This window comes from Geotrypetes seraphini, chromosome 18 (assembly GCF_902459505.1).
Source record: "Geotrypetes seraphini chromosome 18, aGeoSer1.1, whole genome shotgun sequence".
NCBI classification, from domain to species: Eukaryota; Metazoa; Chordata; class Amphibia; order Gymnophiona; family Dermophiidae; genus Geotrypetes; species Geotrypetes seraphini.
This window is the reverse complement of record NC_047101.1, coordinates 40020931-40041322: the sequence shown is the minus strand read 5'-3', so window position 1 is coordinate 40041322 and position 20392 is coordinate 40020931. Positions and strand designations below refer to the sequence as shown.

The window sequence follows — 20392 nt, the reverse complement described above, 5'->3', positions numbered from 1 at the left end:
AACATAAACACCTGAGTGAGAAGACAAACAAACATTTTAACAGCTTTAATAGAAATAACGGTGAGCAATTGAACATATCACTTTTCCACATAGACCCCATGCAAGATAAAGCATTTGTTGTATCGTTTAACTAGCTTTTGCATTTCTGCAGAGAAGTTTTTCGGCTACTCCCGAAGCCAGGTGATCACCACTTTCTTTACTTCGTCATGCTTTGTCTTTTGCTCTCCAGATCACAGTAATGCACCCATGTCTCATTGCCAGTGACAATTCTCTCCAGAATATTCAGATCTTCTTCATATCGTTTCAGGACAGAGAAAAATAATGGTTCTTTCCTCTGTAAACCTTTTTACCCACTCATAAATCTTTTATTGATTCATGGTGCTATGTCTATACTGATTCAATATCCAATGGTGAATTTCCACAGGTTTTAATCCCTCTGTCCAAAGAAAGCGCACTACTGCACATTGTTTTTCGATAGTGCAATCTTGCAATGGAGCATCCATGTTTCTAAAGGCCGAGCACTGCACTGTGTGTGGATGAACTATCCAACAGGCAATGTACGAGTCCATATGTTACATTTCGCTAGCTCTGTTCTGGTTATCAATTGCCTTTCTGGTTAACAATTGCCTTTCATTTTTGATTCACCCTCGTATGTGTGATGACACGATACAGAGCAAAACAAACTAGCACCTTCCCCCAGCAAAGTACTTAATACAGCAAAAACATATATGCACAAAATGAAGACATCCCATATAGAAGGATCAGAAAACTACCCACTGAGGAGAAAAACTGACCATCTTTGGCTAGCCATTCTCCAGGAAATATCTACTCTGCCAGAAGCAAGCACTTCTTTTAGGGGAAAAAGAAGAAAGAAAACATTGCAAAGGGTCTGAAAGACAAGAGAGGGGTAGCTATCCACGTCCTGCTGCCAAGGACTTGAAGCAGCTGCTGGATCCAGGGAGGAAATTTTAATTTGGGATTACACTAGTTAGACCTAGCTATAGAGTGGAACTGAGTACTCAAATCTATTGGATCACAAGTAGAACCAGTGTATTCTATCTGTGTAATTGTATGTGTGCTGCTTCCAATCAGATAAAATGTACATGATTTCTTACCACCTTAATAAAGGACCCTGCTTATAAACTTAGTGCTGAGGCAGGATCCACAAGTTTCACAACACAGTAGTAAGTGCACCTAAAGGGGGAAACGGCTTACATTAACATTATTCTTAACCATCAAGCATATGTCTCTTGGGGGGAGGGACTCATATTTTCATGACTTTACAATGTAGTGAGGTTTTCTGCTGTACTAGAAATGTGAGGTTAAATTAGTGTGGTACTTCCAAACGTTAAGCCATAATTAGCCATTTTCCAGTTTAAGAAGAAAAGTTTATCAGCCATGATACCCAGAATGTTTTATGTCATTATTGGAATAGGTAAAGGTAGACAGCTGTAAAGCAATAGTAAGGACTGAAGAAGGTAGAGATGGAGGGTAGTAATAAAGTTTCTAAGCAGGTGAAAATTTTGTTATTGTTAGCAGAAAAAGATAGAAGTAGTGCTATTATTGGAATAAGGGGAAAGTATAATGTTTCACAGCTAATGTGGGATACAAATATTGATTAAAGGTATAGAAAATTTCAAATGCAGATATGTCTCCCCATCTGAATTTTCACTTGCTTTCATTTCTAATTTTGCAGAGGGTGATGAAACAGGTGTGATGGACAGCCTTCTCGAGGCCCTACAGTCTGGGGCAGCATTTAGAAGGAAAAGGGGACCACGCCAGGGTAAGTATGAATGATTCTTCCTAGAAATAAATGGAAAACAGTAGCTGACTGAAATCCATATGCTCTGAAATCAGGAACACCAAACAGAAAAAGGGCTTTGCTTAAATATCTATAGAACAGCTAGAATAAGCATAAAAGGATCAAAATTTAGTGCACGACCCATAAGGATAACTGACAGTACTTTCCCTTGGATATGTGAGGTGAAATATAGGTCAGGCTGATGACCAATATAGTATACTGCTATACAGAGGACCTATGTTTACCTATTGGACCTAACTATTGCTCCTGTATAATAGTAGTCACTTTTCCTAAAAAGGGATCCCAATAGCTAGAATTAAATTTACTGGCAATCTCATGAGCACAATTATTGCAGGATCTAAAAGAAGCCACAGTTCATGCCTATCAAACAGAGGGCGGACCCTATGGTTGGGCTAAACAAAAGGAGCCAAAAGAAAGTTTGCGTGATGAAAAAGCACTGGTCTTTGCGTATATCTGTGTAGTCCCTTTTCTTTTGGCTAGCAGAGCTGAGGGGCACAGATGCCTTTGAAAACTGGGAGAAAGTCTTTCAAAGCCCTCAATCTCTGAGCTTGTGTCCCGGCCAGAAGGCACCAGGAAGTGCGTGGATGTCGACACTATGATGTCATGCACAGATGCGAGGAGAGGAGGAGAGACACCGGCCAGGAGGAGAGTCATCTGCGCTGGCTGACTTCCTACGGGACATGCCTCTCGCCGTGCAAGGCACATCCTGTAGGCAGTCAGCCACCATGGATGACTCTCCTCCTCCTCGCCAGTGTGTCTTGGCACACAGTTTGCATTACACTGCTCTAGACTATAATTTAGTTAGACAGACTTACAGATACAGAAGGTAAAGGGTAAGAACTACAATATAAAAAAAAAGAAAGAAACATATCAGGTAAAAACATGGGGAAAGGGTATTTACATGTTGTCCTAACAAGGACGGTTATATATTGTAGGTGTCCTTAAATAAAAATGCCTTTAGTTTTGATTTAAAACATATCAATGATGTTTCTTCTCTTAAGTGAACAGGGACAGCATTCCATAGCGATGGAGCTGTGATTGAAAAAATGGTTGTACGCATCGTATTGATATGGTTTATAGAAGGAATAGATAAGAGGTTGTGAAGCAGATCTTAGAGATCTTGATGGGGTGTATGTTAGAAACATGAGTTTTTAAAGTTAATAGAAGAATTTTGTATGTAATTCTGTGTCCAATTGGTAACCAGTGGTCTTTTATTAATAACAGAGTTATGTGGTCATATTTTTTGAAGTTAGTGATGATCTTCATTGATATATTTTGGATTATTTGTAAACGTCTTAGTTCTTTTTGGGTAATGCCTTTGTAAAGTGCATTACAGTAGTCTAGACATGAGATCACCAATGAATGTATTAAGATGTTAATAGAAGAGGAATCAAGAATTTTTGTAAGAGAGCATATCACATTGAGCCTGTGGAAGCATTTCTGAACCACTGCGCTAATTTGATCATGGTAGGATAGTTGAGAATCTAGTATGACGCCCAACAATTTTATTGAAGTTACTATTTGTAGTGGAATTGATTTGATCCGAATAGGACTAGAAAGAGTAAGTCCATTCCTAGACGCAAAGAGCATTGTTTTTGATTTATTAATGTTCAATGCCAACATATTCTCATTCAGCCAGTTTCTGTTTTGTTCCATTTTTGAGTTAATTGCAAATATCTTGTTGGCATTCTCTGGATCTATCTGATGCACTAATTGGATATTGTCTGCATACACTAACATAGAAAATTGACCTAAAGTAAGTAGAAGCGCTAGAAAGATATTAAATAAAAGTGGTGAGAGAATAGATCCTTGTGGTATACCAAACTCGTTAGGGAAGTGATCAGATGATGTTTTGTTGAAGACAACCGTAGAAGATCGATCTGCAAGATTTGAAGTAAACCAGTCCAGTATTTGCTCAGTTATACCTATTGTTCGAAGATGTTGTAAGAGTAAATTATGATCAATAGTGTCAAATGCAGCAGATAAATCTAGTGATATTAGAAGAGCTGATTTATGGTGATCCAAATGATAGGGTTGATATCTTCCATCCTTTATCAGGGAGTGTTCTGTCAAATGATGTTGTCTAAAACCCATTTGTTTGGGCTGTAGTAACTTTTGTTTTTTCCACAAATTCGGAAACCTGGTTAAAGACTATTTTTCTGTGAGTTTAGCCAAGAATGGAATGTTGGCTATCGGCGATAGTTGGATTTTTCGGATGTGCATATCTTGTAGTCTTTGATGATTGGATAGATTGTGGATTCTTTACAAGCCTTGGGTATGGAACCCAAGGACAAACTGGTTTTAACTAAATCGTGGATGTGAGAACCGAAGATCGAAAAGAACCATTTTAGAATGTATGAAGGGATTGTATCCGAGTGAGAGCATTTAAGAGTCAAATAAATTACTATTTGTTGAATATCAGCCAATGTGAGCAGTTCGAAAATGATAAATTTGTGTCATCTTCCTGCCCGAGTGAAGACTTTCATTGTGTATATTGTCCTCTGCTTTCTAAGACACATTTAGATGAATGGGAGCCTCTTTTGTCCATGGAAATCCTAGTGCAGACTAATTGGAAGGAGAGTCTCCTTCTTTGGGAAATAGTAAATTCCTATAGTCTTCTCTGAGGCAGCAACCCTGAGACAAAGGTCACTCCTTCAAATCCTTCTCTCAATTAATGTAAGAAATTCACATCAACAAATATTGGTAATTTCTCAAGGCATTTGAGGAATTTTGAGATTGAAACTAATTCCCCTCTTTCCAGGAAAGTACCTGGTCTTCAGTCTTGGTAGTCCTCACTAAGACCCTAGAAATTGTCCCAAGACTAAAGGCATGGCCACTAGATCTTGTGCCTCGCCAACCTTCCTGGTGCTTGAAATGAACAAGGAACCCTGATGAGTTTTGTTCAGCATCTCTCTTATGGAGAGTTCTCCCCTGTCAAACATTTTTGCAGTAACTGCTCCCGCCCTTTGGAATTCCATACCTAATCACCTACGCGCAGAAACATCTCCAAGTCATTTTAAGACAAAACTAAAAACATTTTTATTCCTTGATGTTTTCAAATCATAACTGCCCTTGTAAGGACTAAGGGCTCCTTTTATCAAGCCGCGCACGATGTTTCATCACGCACTAACCCCCGCGCTGGCCAAAAACTACCGCCTGCTCAAGAGGAGGCGGTAGCGGCTAGCGTGGCCGGCGGTTTAACGCGTGCTATTACGCACGTTAAACCGCTAGCGCGGCTTGATAAAAGGAGCCCTAAATCACACTGTTTTTTCAGTCTAACCCCTCCCATTGTTCTATTCTTATTTGTTTCTTTTTCTGTATATTGTAGTTCCTCCTGTTTTTTGTTTGTCCGTGGTGTAAGTCTTCTTTTTTGTTTTAAATACTTTGATGACATTTAAAGTTATGTTTTAACCACTGTTTTAATCTTCGTATGTTGTATATACTTTTATTATAATTGTACACCACTTAGAAATTTGATTAAGTGGTATAAGAAATTTTAAATAAACTTGAAAGTGTCTAAGAAACACTAAATTGTCGCCCTATTGTACCTTATCAGAGTGTAAAAGTGCTCTGCAATAGTGCTGCCCAATTCAGGAAAAAAAATTTCGATTCGATTCAGCCTATTGAATCGATTTTTTTTTTTTATTCGATTTTCCTGCCCAGTTGGGTGGGTTTTTTTTTTTTTCCCAAACATCCTGGTGGGTTTATTTTATAGCCTCTTCACCCCCTTTGCCCTCTCTTATCCACACTGGTCCTGTGGTGCAAAGAAAATAAACAAACAAAAAATACTTTTCCTCTCTCTGATAAATCCTAGCTTACGTTCGCGGTCTAACACCAGCTCTGGAAGGATACACATTTCAAATCTGACATATTGTAATCACAAAACAGAAAATAAAATTATTATTCCTACATTATGTTGTCTGGTCATTTTTCAGATCATGTTGATCCCAGGCTCTGGTTGTCTTCTGATCAAGCTCTCCTTCTTTCTCCGTTCTAACCATCCATCTTCCATCTCTATCCTCCCCTTCTGTTTCCCTTTCCTCCCCCGGAGGTCTGGCATCTTTCCATTTTTTCATCTCCATCCCCCCCACAGCTGCAGCGATGGAACCCACCATCCACAGATCCACCATCTCTCCTTTTCTCAACTACCCTTTCATCCAGTATCTCTCTTCTGTGTCCCTGTCCCTATTCTCCTCTCCATTAGTGTCCCCCTTGTGTCCCTATTCCTATGCTCCCTCCATGCCCAGCATCTTATCTCTGTTTCATGTCTCTCCCCATGTCCATCTTCTTTTTTCTCTCTTCCTTACCTCCTGTATCTCCTTTCCCAGGTACATGCTTTCTCCTATCTTTCCTGCCATCCTGCACCCTGCCCACCTTCTTTGGAGCAGTATCTGTTCCTCTTGTACCCTTTCCCTTGTGGTCTTGCATTTCTCTCTCCCTCTCTCCATTAGTCCAGCACCTCTCCTCTGCTTTCCTCCCCCTCTTTAGTTTGGTCTCTCTCTTCCCTTTACTTCACTCCAGGTCTGGCATCTCCCCTCCCCTCTACTCCTTCCTCCTCCTCCCTCCCCACCACGAAGGCACTCTTCCTGCTCCTCCCTCTGCACAGGCCTGCTTCCCCGCAGCGAAGGCCTGCTCCCCCTGAAGTCTGCTTCCCCGTTCTTACCTTAAGCTAATACGGCAGCCTGTGGGATCGCTGGTGCTATAACGATCCCTGCAACTGCCATCATCCTCAGTGGCACGTTCTCTGCCAGGATCCTGACCCTGATGTCAGAGGATGGGCGGGACCGTAGCAGAGAGAACGTGCCGCTGAGGAAGACGGCAGCTGCAGGGATCACTATAGCACCAGCGATCTTGCAGGCTGCCGTATTAGCTTAAGGTAAGAGCGGGGAAGCTGGGGGAACATGAAGGCCTTTCCGACTGACCCTCCCCCCTCAAGCAGGAGCGGCAGTTGGTGGCCAGCCAAAGGCAGCGCTGCCGCTCCTGCTGTAGGAAGGCATGGGTAGAAGGGTCGGTCATCAAATCGGGAGGCCGATTTTTTAAAAATTGAATCGATTTGAATCTATTCACCTGATTTGAATCGATGAATTGATTCAAATTGTGAATCGGGCAGCACTACTCTGCAGTCTCATATGGGGTGACCTTTGCATTTCTAGGTTTTATTGCCTATTAATCCCAGGTGAAATAGACTCTGTCTAAGCAAGCAGGTTACAAGAGAGGACAAAACTAGCAGCTGAAAAATGAAGTCAAGATATCCCATCAAGTAGAAAGAGACAGACCAAAATAATAAGCTAAAGTATGTCAGTTCAGAACTCCTGGGGTCTAGCAGAGCAATTCTGTATCATACTTCCCTCTTGCTTCTCTGGGCTCAACCCTATCTTCAGCTCTGGATATCCCTTCATGGTTCATTCTTTCCTCTTCCTGCCTCCCACCCCACCCCACCCTACTCCTATACTTCAGTGTGCATTTTCCCCACATATAAAGTCTGTACAATCCTGCAAGGTTTGTGTATTCTGTGCTTGTAACATATGCACACTGTAGTCCTGAAACATAGCATAAGCAACAATGGCACAAACAGATAGGAAACTAGCTTTAATGTAGAAAAAGATTGGGGTGCAAGTTTGGGGCTACTAGTGTAGTACTTTTTGAGAGTACTATTATGATGTGAACTATGCTTGTAATTTAGAGGTGAGTATAACTAATTTTGTTTTTAAATCTAAGTCATGTTTCGGGTAACCATTTTCTGCTCTCAGTATTTATAAAGTCCAAATCATATTTTTTAGTTTGATCCTTTTAGGAGGTGCGCAGTACATGAGCACTGGAACAAGTGAATAAAAGTTTGTGTTAATACAATGTTGCTTCAAGTTTGTGTTTATATGTCTAACAGCTGCTACTCTAAATTGTCTACATATGAAAAGTTAAGTGGGCTTTAAAATTAAGATTAAAATTCTATTATACTGCTATAAATGGGAGAACCTCCGGAATCATATTTTAAGTGTATGCTTCAGTTGTCTTAGAGACACTATTAAGTGCTTCTACAGTGGGGATGAATTCTGCATTCTGGAAACTGGGCATCTAATCTTATAGCACATAGCTTTTTTTTACAAGAAAGTATTTTGAAATAATAGATTTACTTTTTTAATGACATGGAAACATTGTTTTTGCTGTGGTTGCATCTTTATAAATTATAAAGGGTGGGCTGATGTGTCTCAGATAACAGTTCACCTTCCTAGCTTTGCCATTACAGTATTTTGTGCTGCAGCATGGTGCTTGCTAAGCATATCACACAAGCAGGACAAGAGAGGGCTATTGATTCTGATTCCCAGGCTGCAAATGCACTTAACTAGAAAAAGAGTTGTTCATCACTGTTTGCACTTTAGATATTAACTCTTCTCTGTCTATACAGATGAGGAAATGTGGTGTAGTGGCTAAAGCTACAGCCTCAGTACCCTGAGGTTGAGGATTCACACTCTGTGCTACTACTTGTGACTCTGGGCAAGTCATGCCAGGTACATTAGATAGACTGTGATCCCACTGGGACATATAGGGAAAATGCTTTGCAACCTGTTCTGAGCTCCTTTGGGAGGACAGGCTAAAAATATGGAATAAATAAAACAAATATGGAAAAGATGAGATCAGTGCTGACCTGCTTTTTACACATTTTGCTATTTTTTTTCTTCTCCTTTTTGTATCTAAACAGATTCTAAGCCCTAACTGGGCTATTTGAACCAACATGATAAATCAACAAATTCTTTCTCAAAATAACCAATCACACATTATCCTCTCATTCCTTCCCTCCCTTCCCCACCCCTATCCCTAATCCCCACCTCCCCTACTCACTTGGTCTCTAAGTCCTTCTAGTATAACTATATTATTAAGACAACTCTTAAGTTTTCATCTTATTATCTTTACATAAAAATAAAGATTTCAATAATCTTGATTGGAAGCCTGTAAAATCAAATTCAGTTGTATCCATAAATCATTTGTGGGGTCATAGTGACCATGATGTTTATCTGTTAATTGTTTCAATGCTTTCAGTGCAATCAGTTTCATACGCCAATCTTGTATATTGGGACCTATTGACTGTTTCCACTTTAAGACAATCACACATTTGGCTGCAGCATAGCATAGGTGTTTAATTCGTCTCTGCCATTGATATCCCTTGCTATTATAGAGGCTTAATAAACAAGCTTTTGGATCTAAATGTATAGAAAAGCCCAAGGTCTTAGACATATATTTGGTAACAGAAGACCAAAAACATTGTATAAGATTACAAGACCACCAAATATGATTGTACATTCTCTTAGCAGCCATGCATCTCCAACACACATCAGTTGCAACCTGAGGGTACATAGCACAGAGTATAGTACCAGTGAGTGAGAACTTTATATGTATTTTCCTTGATAACACACATCTAGAGGATTTAGATACCTCTATAAAGATTTGGTTCATTTAAGTCCCTTATCAACTTCCCAAGATATCATAAATTTGTGTTTACTGAATTTGCTATTGTTAAAAAATCTATAGAACACTGTGATTGATCTTTGTGTTATTTGAAGCGCCAAGTACAATTTTTCTAAGTTTTCAGATTCCATTTGCTTATTCCCCAACTACCCTTGATTTTGAATGTTTTATCTGTAAATATGGGAATATATCTCCAGAAGATAATTGATAAATTTTCTGTAATTCTGCAAAGGGAATTATTTCCCCATTATCAATAAACTGCCCAAACCTTATTAATCCCTGATGCTCCCACCTAATAAACACTCCCCCTTCTCTACCCGCTTGAAAGGCTAAACATTTTGAAAACTAACTCTCTTGTATTTCATTTCACTTTATTTTTAAATTTATTGTTAACTGCGTCGAGCTTTCTTTGGTTAAAGACCCGGTATACAAAGTTAAGTTTTAGTTTAATTTAGTATCTTATACCAAAGCTCCAACAAATGGGAGACAAGTGGATTTTGAATACATCTCCTTTATAATAAGGTTTTTAAATGGGATGCCCAAATTAAATGACATAGAGGAAAGTTCGAAGAACTAACTTCTTGTATTAATACTCCTGGTTTATCAGGAAAATGTTTCCAATCAAATATTTGTTTAATTTGTGCTGCCCAATAATACCAAGTTATATTAGGCATTCCTCTCCCACTCACCCCCACTCAGGTCCCTGCCACATTAATGATCTATGATCAAAATCTCCAACAAAACTGCTATTAATACTTGGAAAGATACCACAAAAAAGCAGAACTAGTCAATAGGTTCTTACAGGGGACTCACCTGCGCACATAAACACATTCCACAAAAAGTACAAATAATTAATTTGTGAAGCGAGGTGTCCTCAGTGTGAGGGGTCAGCGAAAGGAGAAAATTCTCCAGTGCTTGACATAACTGGAAAGCGGGTAAAAACCCACTCACCTGCACACCATCACTGGACACCTCACATGTGCTCAAAACAATAAGTTCAAATGAACTGTGACATTTAATATTTATAAATCACTCAATGTGCATAAATAGGGCTTGAAGTCCCACTGTGAGAACCCTCCAGCCGTCCCCTGCAAAAAAAACTCAGTACTTAGCTTAAGGATTCATCCGGTGGTCTTGTAATCAAATGAGATGTATCTTCCCCAAACGGCCTCGTGATATCACAATGGGACTTCCTCTCCGACGTCAGAATTGACGTGGGCCTGGCTTTTGCTGCGTCAGGGAAGCAAGGAGAATGCAAAGGCGACGCAAGTATCGCAGAGCCCGGGATGAGCTCCATAATCGACTCGCATTGCCTTTGCAATCTACTGGTTGATTGCAATCGACCTTTTGGGCACCCCTGATCTAGAAACTTTTCTAATGCCTAACTTTTTAAAGTTTGTCTAGATTGTAGAGGCTAAATAGATTTGAATTTAATTGGAATATCTAATAATTAGCTAGAATCGTATCGGCTAAAGCAACAGTATGTTGTCCTTTTAGGTTCTTGATGGCTGCTTTTGTCCTGTCAGCTAGTTTTGCTACAATACAAAGGTTCCTTAAACTTAGTGTGCTAATCAGAGCTACAGTTAGATAGTGCTTGCAGTGCAGACAGAAAATTCCCATCTGACACTGAGTAGCCATTTCCTGTGAGGCAAGTGTCAGTGAGATGACAGTTATCCAGATGTTTCCTTTTCTGAGGACTACAGATTAATCCTGGCTGTAATACGTTTCTTCTGTTCACTGGAAACAGGAAGAAGTTAGCACTTTTCCTCTTGGGCATCATTGAGAACTATTTATACATTTTCATTTTGGTGATAAGAATTCTAAGGCCTGCAGATACAGTTGCTTTGAAAATGGAAAAGGCCACAGTTGACCTTGCTCAGGTTTGAAGATATTATATACAAATTATAGAAATGAAAACTGTGACTATTCTTTTCTTATCATACTACCAAAAGCTCATCCTGTCCTTATTTGTCATAATCATTTTTTTAGTGCAATAGGTGTGTCATTCTGGATGGACAGGTAATATCCCCATGCTCCTGAGCAGAGGGAATCCACTCTATCTTTTAAATCCCTCCTCCTTTACTAGAGGGCTCTGCTGCCTCTTTCAGTTAATCCTTCTGCATGTGAGCCGGAAGAAGTCTTTCTGATCTGCTCTGTATATTTCTTTAAAACATTTTCAGTCTTTTTTTGTGATTTTTGGCTGCTTTTGATGCTCAGAGCTCACCACTTTGAGGTTCAAACTCTGCCTGAGTGGAGGAGAAGCAGATTGAGGTTTGTAGCTGACAGGCCAATCCCTCTAATAGTGGTAGCTGCCCATCTGCACAAGACGGGCTTGTAGGTTCATCCATACATGGAAGACTGACTGATCAGAGCTCCGTCATTTCCAGAAGAAGTACAAACAGTGGCTCACGTGGTCTGGGTCCTGCAGAGCCTGTTTTAGATAGTGAATTTCCAAAAGGGCCAACTGGTTCCGTCCCAATCCCTGGGAGACCTGGGAGTCTTCTTCAACACAACAGAAGGTCGAGTCTATCTTCTAGAGGCATGCAAATAGAAGCTTTGCACCCAGATAATGAGCTTGTTGGCCAAACCTGCTTTGTCCACATGTCACTACCTCCAAATGCTAGGCTCCGTGGCAGCCATAATAGACATGGTCCTTTGGGCTAAAATGTCTTCTCTAGGTGCGCTGCTATCATGGTGGTCAACTCAGTTGGACTCTACAGATGCCTCTGCTGTGGATCCGGGAGCCCGGACCAGTGTGGAATAGTGTTTCTGTCCACAGGCATTATCAATTGGTATGCCCCTCAGAATAACCTCATGGGTAATCATGGCAATGGATGCGGTGAATTCACTGCAACTGATGCCCAGTCCAGGGTCATTGGTCAGCCTCCCAAAAGAAGTGGTCAATCAACAGATTGGAACTTTGAGCCATTCATTTGGCATTGCAGAGGCTGGAGAAAAGTGTGGAGGGACAAGCGGTCCTGGTCTTCTCAGGCAATTCTACTGTGGTGGCATATGTCAATCGCCAGGAAGGCATCAAGACTGTTCAGCTTAATTTGGAGGCCCACTTACTGTTTAGGTGGGCAGAGTTTCATCTACAGGCTCTCTCAGTAGTACATGTAGCAGGAGTGAACAATGTCCAGGCCGATTTCCTCAGCAGACAGACACTGAATCCGGGAGAATGGACGCTGTCTGCATCAACTTTCCAAGCCATTGTTTTTTACTGGAGTCACCCAACATTCATCCTGATGGCGATAGCAAGAAACAAGAAGATGGATCAATTCTTCAGTTAAAGATCTGAGCCTGAAATGCAGATGGACACTCTGGTCTAGTCATGGCCAAAGAATGAGCTCATGTACATATTTCCCCCATGGCCCATGATAGGTCAAATATGCCACAGAATTGGAAACTGTTGGGGAGAAGTCATTCTCGTGGCTCCATACTGGCCACGCAGACTGTGGTATGCAGAGCTAGTGCGCCTTCAGAGAGGTACAAGTCTCAGGCTGTGAGTTCAGCCAGAACTTCTTTCACAGGGGCCAGTGGTCATAGAAGATCTTGATTGCTTTGCTCTTATGGCATGGCTCTTGAGTGAGCGATGTTAGCACACAAGGGATACTCGGAGGTGGCGATTGCCACTATGCTCAGAGCCAAAAAGCCTACAATGGTCTCTGCTTACGCTAAAGCTTAGGAAACATTTCAGCTCTAGTGCATTAAGAAGAAAGAGGAGCCATTCGCTGCTCCGATCTCCGTGGTGTTAGCCTTCCTCAGGGCTGGCCTTGATAAGAGGCTTAGAGTCCAAGAGGGTTCATTGGCATCTCATCTGGACATAGCCAAATTCTTATAGGGGGCACTGCAGCTCAGGCCACCAGTAAAACGCTGGTTTCCATCACGGAGCCTTAACATGATTTTACTAGACCTCAGTCAAGCTCCATGATGGATCTGATGCACAAGACTTGATGGGCTGTAGCCCTTTTCTGCCGTCATCTTCTATGTTTCATCTCATCTTCCTTGTTTCTATGACATTTTATCTTGCGGCTATTACCTCAACGAGAAGAGTGTTGGAGTTACAGGCTCCTTCTTGCAAAGAGTTTTTCCTCAAGATCACAGAGGCCAGGGTTTCTTTGTGTGCTGTTCTGTCCTTTATGCCAAAGGTTGTTTCGGCTTTCCACATTAATCGATGGGTCAGATTGCCAGTGTTCCGTCCACAGTTTCTAAGAAGAAGGACTGAACTCTGAAGAAGTTGGATGTGAGGAGAGTGCTTCTACAATATCTTGAGGTTACCAATGAGTTCAGACCATCTTTGTGTCAGGCTAGATGTGGTACACCAGCTTCCAAGGCCATAAGCTCCAGATGGATCTGTAGAGTCATTTCATCAGCATATATTACCTGTGGAAAACAGCCACCAGGCTCCATAAAGCTGCATTCAACTAGAAACGCAACTTCTTCATAGGCGGAAGCTTGGGCAGTCTCCCCAAATCTCTGAGGAGATTTGTAGGGCAGCGACTTGGTCTATTCTACATATATTTTCAAAGTTTCACAGAGTCATGTTGTGGCAAGGGAGGACTCCGCCTTTGGGTTCTCAGTATTATGAGCCACCCTAGATGGTCCCACCCTAGATTTCTGGGACTGCATCTGGAGTACTGCGTCCAATATTGGTCGCCTTACCTTAAGAAGGATATGGTGATGCTCGAGAGGGTCCAGAAAAGAGCGACACGATTGATAAAAGGTATGGAAAACCTTTCATATGCTGAAAGATTAGAGAAACTGGGGCTCTTTTCCCTGGAAAAGCGGAGACTTAGAGGGGACATGATAGAGACTTACAAGATCATGAAGGGCATAGAGAAAGTGGAGAGGGACAGATTCTTCAAACTTTCAAAAACTACAAGAACGAGAGAGCATTCGGAAAAATTAAGAGGGGACAGATTCAGAACCAATGCTAGGAAGTTCTTCACCCAAAGGGTGGTGGACACCTGGAATGCGCTTCTGGAGGGTGTGATAGCACAGATTGCGGTATTGGGGTTCAAGAAAGGATTAAATATTTTCCTGAAGTAAAAGGGGATGGAAGGGTATAGAATGATAGAGGATTACTATACAGTCCTGGACCTGATGTGCTGCTGCGTGAGCGGACTGCTGGGCATGATGGATCTCTGGTCTGACCCAGCAGAGGCACTGCTTATGTTCTGTCTGTCCCTACTGCACCAGCTGTCAGTCATACACCCAAATGGGTATTATCTGTGGAACATCCCTGGGATGCCCATATAATTGAACTAGTACACAAATATGCTATAAGTGAAGACGTGAAATAAATATTGTAAATAAATAATCACAAAATATATGTATACTGTGAATGGTTCAATTGTCTCTGCCCCTCATCCGGGGGTCAAATAGCGTCCAAAATCAGCCAGGCTGGCTCAATCACGAGCAGATCAAAGGTAATAAACAGTACTTAGCTTCTCCATAATGGTCCGGAGTGAAAAGTAACCAGCTTGAAATGAACCCATCCAACGGGGCTCCGTTTCGAGGGAAACCCCCCTTCCTCAGGAACCAGCTGTGAATCAAAGTAGCTCTCAAATAACCAGCTGAAGAGTAGAAAGTCCGGATTGAAAATGGCGCTAACCAGAGGGGAACGCCTCCAAACATAAAACTGCAGAGCGTCTGACATAAAAAACGTGCAGAGACCATGTGGTATGAATCCCAGGAAAATTTAAAAACAACCTGGGGTAGGTTTATGAATGAAAACCTGAAGAAAAACCTTTAAATAGCACAATGCCACTCAATAAACTCATTGAACCCTGATGGATGTAAAGATTGGAGTTCAAAGATCCAATATTGTTCCCTTCGCTGCAAAAAAGTCAATTTGTCACCTTCAAAATCAAGCCTTAAGGCAGGGGTGTCACCCTCTTTGAGGGCTCCAATCCATTCGGGTTTTCAGGATTTCCCCAATGAATATGCATGAGATCTATTAGCATACAATGAAAGCAGTGCAAGCAAATAGATCTCATACATATTCAGTGGGGAAATCCTGAAAACCCGACTGGATTGCGGCCCTCGAGGAAGGACTTTGACACCGTTGCCTTAAGGGTTCTCCTCTTTCCCACCGCTTTTTAATGTTTATTTGAGTTTCCTTGGTTACAGCCTGGCTGATCTGAATGTTAAGTATTAGTTATGCTGATGATATAACTGTAGTAATTCCTGTTCCATCCACTGTATTGCAAATGACAGTTAATATCAACAGTACTGTGTGTTATAAAATGCTGAATGCAGGAATTCAAATTAAAACTCAATAAGGATAAGACAAAATGTTTTTGCTTCTCCATGCGACAAGGTAGTTGAGCAAAGTGTAGTACTAGATGGAACCTTCTATCCACTAAGTCCTACAATTAAGATCTTAGGGATCTATTGATGAAAAAACATACCAATCATTTGGTCCGGAAATGTTTTTACACATTTTGGAAGTTATGCACTATAAGATCTTACTTTGATTCTTCCTCCTTTAGACTGCTGGTGCAGTTGTTGATTCTCAGTTCTCTTGACTACTGCAGTATTGTCTATTATGCAGATCTTCAGAGGAATCTTTAAAGAATGCGACTGGTCCAACTGTAAGGTTAATTTTTAATCTGAAAAAATCAGACCATGTCATTCCTTTCTACCGCAGGCTACACTGGTTGCCAGTTGAGGCTAGGGTCATTTTCAAATTTGGGTTTCTATGCTACAAAGGGTTGTTTGGCCTTACATTTGACTACCTTATGGAACATTTCATACTGGCTGTCCCAAAACGATCCCAACAAGCGCTGTGCATGCAGCGCTTTTAAAAATGTCTGCACTATATGCAGATAGAACACACCTGTTCCTAAAACATCTTGACGACTGATCCACTTATCTCTTTCCTCTTAATAGCGACCTACTGTCCTTTTAATCACTTTTCTCCTCAACAATGAATTTCCTGTCTAATTACTTCTCTTTCCTCTTCCCCTCTTGAAGTCAGTCAATTTGTACCTTTGCTTAATCTTTTGTAAACCGCATAGAACTTCACGGTATTGCGGTTTATAAGCTGTTATTATTATTATTATTATTATTATTATTAATGGCACATGTTTCAAAAGGAAAACCAACAGCAAAATTATCTGGCTGCTCATCTCTATTATTCAGCTACAGCATGTAACGGACGGCTGCCAAGATGACCCCTACCTGCTTGGCCTTACAATACTGGAGCCAAGACAGAGGGCATTATCAGATTCAACCTAAATATCCTCCTTGGTGCTCTAAAACTGAATTTACAATCATATGCTTATTTAAAATAATGCATATTCCATTGATCCTATAGATTCTCAGCATATTGCAAGATCTGTAGATAATACAACAATTATAACTTTTGGTCGGGCACTTAACATGCCAGACCTAAAAAACCAAAATATGGAACACATTCAACAACAAAATGTGGATTTTACTTTTTTGTGGAGAGTAGAATTGGGCTAGCCTATATCCTATCACAAAGCATGCCTTCATGTCTGAGGGGAAGGGAAACTATATCGCTGGCAAGGAGTTTTAAGGGAGGCTTCCGCTTGCCCAAACCATGACACTAAGATTCCTTGCTTCTTGTTGTTAACTTATTTTCCCTTAAAGTAGCTGTCTGTATTCAGGAATGCTACCAGTATTTTACTTGAAAACAGAAGAATGATAATGCAGACAGGATCCTGGGAGCTCCACAGTAAGAAAGAAATGGATTGTTAGTTTCAAGTTTTTCTTTTTTGATATACCGCATTACACGGTCAGCAAGAAGATTATTTCAGGCTGTTCATTAGAAAAAGCCCTTGTGCAGCTATGACTGAGAAGTTTTGTATGTGTATATTTGTTTTCACAATCGTCCTGTATTTTTGGGAAAGCTTCACTCAACTAATTATTCTCCAGTCACCACTTCAATTGATTCAAGACCCAGTTTGTCATCTTTTGTCTTTCAAATATCACACACACCATCTGCTCTTCAGTTAAGGATTTAAAAATAAAAATGAAGAAATTATTTGCTTGCAGTTGGGTGGAGCTAAAGTCATCTTTTAACACCAGGTGGCAATATAGCATTTGGTTTGAATCTTATTTAGGGAGTGGTTCTGGATTTCAAATCCTTCATAAAACCTTAAGATAAAGGGAATCTGTTCTGACTTGCTGAGCAGGATAATTTGTTTTCAGCCTGTTTAATATACATCATGTGTCAGAACCTGTAGTTTTTTAAGCACTGGCTAACATCCTGCTTCTTTTCTATATGTATATTTGTGTCTCAACCTGCATAATATTGTAACATTCTACATTTCATTTTCTTAACAATGTCTGATTTTATTACTTCAATCTACTTGCACAAAATTCTATTTGTTGAAAAAGATGCTGTAATGTAGTGTCTGGAATTTCTTAAGTGTAATTTTGAATTTTATACTTTAGATAGTTCTGCAAGTCTTCAGATCTTGAGCTGCTCGGGGGGAGCTGCTCTGATCTACTCCGCTCCCCCATCTCCCTCCTCTCCCCCCTACTTCTCTCCTTGCTGTTCGCAACTCTATGATTCAATTCAATATGTAACCATTTGTAACTACTCTCGCTTTGCTGTTAGCTAATCTATGTTCAATTTGATATGTAACCACTTGTAATCTTTGTCTAACTAATGTGAACCGCCTAGAACTCTTCGGGGTATGGTGGTATACAAAAATAAAGTTATTATTATTATTATTATTATTAAATGTTCAGGGGGTGAAGGAAAATTTAGATGCTGTAAAGAGGATCAAAGATCGGACAGGACAGCAACATAAATTAGCAAGCTAGAAAATGGGCACAAAGCTTGTAGTTAAGATATTTTAAGAGTGTTCTGTAATGTTATATTTTACATTAGTTTCCTTTCTGAAAGGAAGTAAAGGAACAATAACTGCTACATTCTCAACTCATTAATTTGTCTGGTGTCCATGACCTTCAGTGTGTATTAGATAAGTGTTCCACTGATGCTTGCAACATCCTTGAAGCCAAGTTTTATTCTTTTGCACTTATGACTTAGCACTGGCTTCCTGTGTATTCAGAAGGGAGTTGAATAATGTTGACATAAGTGAACAGAGAAAAACTAACTAATTCCAAGTGAATAGTTGTGAAATCTTATGACAAAAAGCTGCTGCTATAAATCTCGAGCAGCGCCATGTGGGCAAATTTAGGCAGCAACTACCGATTGTGCTTTTTCTGTACTTATGTATAATTAGGTCACTGGAATTTGGGATCCAGAGCTAAACCTCATTTAGTGTCAACTTAGAAGCTTTGAAATAATAAAAAAGTATATAGGTGCTTCTTAAAACTAAACTCTAGTCCTCATTCTTAGGGTATCCTTAAATAATTTCAACACTTCCTGGATTTACCACCACCTGGATTTACCACATTCTTAAAACTAAACTCTAGTCCTCATTCTTAGGGTATCCTTAAATAATTTCAACACTTCCTGGATTTACCACCACCTGGATTTACCACATTCTTAAAACTAAACTCTAGTCCTCATTCTTAGGGTATCCTTAAATAATTTCAACACTTCCTGGATTTACCACCACCTGGATTTACCACATTCTTAAAACGAAACTCTAGTCCTCATTCTTAGGGTATACTTAAGAAATATTTTCAACACTTCCTGGATTTACCATCCCTGGATTTACTTTTATCATTTTTTTCTAATAGAAAGGTATACTCCCTTCCTGCCCTTTTTCATGCATTTTCGTCAATTATATCTCCAGTTTCATTTTCACTTCTCTCCTCTTTTTTCATTTACAATCATTCTTGTGACAGTCGATCTTTCATACCTCTCTATTCTGTGACCTCGCCAACATTTTCTAATCTGCCCTTTTTTTGCCCTTTGAATCTCTTCTCTCACTTTCCCCAAGACACTGTCCTCTTCTCTGTCAATGCCTTTGACTGAAACTGTACTTCCCTTTCATCCCCAAAGGTTTTCCTCCTCCTCCTCCTAATCTGACACTACCTCTCTTTCAGGTTACCTCTTCAACCTTCTCCCAGTCCCTCAACTATTCTTCTATTCAGTCTGCCTCCACCACGCTAGCTGACATACTAGTGCCATCTGAATCTGCACCTATCTGATTTTAATGGCATTCTTTTCTTATATGTGAGATTTTACAATGTAAACCACATTGACCCACCTATACAAAAAGCCTAAATAAACAATAAACCTGCTGAAAGAGAAAAAAGGCAGTGGACATGTTTGCAATAGCCCTTTTTTTCCCCCACACCACCAGGGTTCTGTTTTTAATTTTAAATACAACATAACATTTAAAACAAAACTCCAAAGGTCAGTTGTCTTCTGTGACATGTCTTTGTTCCTTTGAAAGTGTTTGAGGTAAAGCATCAGGGGCTATACAAATGTACTTTTATTTAGACTAGTTGAGGGCAGAGCCTGGTGTTAGCATACCTAGAAGGCTGACTGGCACAATTGTACTCTCATATTCAATCAGTAAAGCAGTCCATGCGGTAAGGGTTGCTTCAAATCATGAAGGGTTTACAACTTGGATAGCCAAACATGGGGTAATGTTTCTAACACTGTTTGCATTCCCTTGCATATTCCAGTAAAGTTACTCAAAGTAGAAATAAATATATACAATTTCACAACAGAGAATGACATAGGAACAAATTTGCCCTCGTTTCCCTTAGGTGTCTGTCTTTTCTAACTTGGTCATGTGGAAGTTCACCTTTCCCTGCCTTTGTTTCTGTTAGGCAATGGAGGTAAACAGGTTTCCCAATTCCTGTTTATCCCTGAAACAGTTCAGAAGCTTTATATGCTTTGAGACTGGTTTTCAGTCCTAGCCCTTCAGGGTCCAGAGACTGATATTCGAAGACCTCTCTATTTCTGCCTATTAACTTTCCTCTAGGTGTTTAGCTCTCCCATTTATACTATTACTCCTTCCCAAGTCTCCTTTTCTGTTCTATTACCCCACCTCCCCATTACCATATTTTTACTCACTATACTCATCTCCTTGATAGCCCTCCTTTGACTTCTCCCACATAGTTCCATCATGTTCAACATGACCCTTCCTCCACCTTTGTGACTCAGCATCTCCCCTTTCTTCTCCATTCTTATAATTCAATATCTTC

General features: G+C 40.3%; 1 protein-coding gene across 2 annotated transcripts in view; it reads left to right on the top strand.

The window, feature by feature from the left end:
- Positions 1-20392, top strand: part of DIAPH1 (diaphanous related formin 1) — a 393428-nt gene that overhangs the window by 348764 nt on the left and 24272 nt on the right. For both annotated transcript variants that reach the window (XM_033926973.1, XM_033926972.1), the window contains one exon: positions 1697-1783. In XM_033926973.1, the coding sequence (XP_033782864.1) occupies positions 1697-1783 (87 nt within the window). The remainder of the gene's footprint in view (positions 1-1696; positions 1784-20392) is intronic.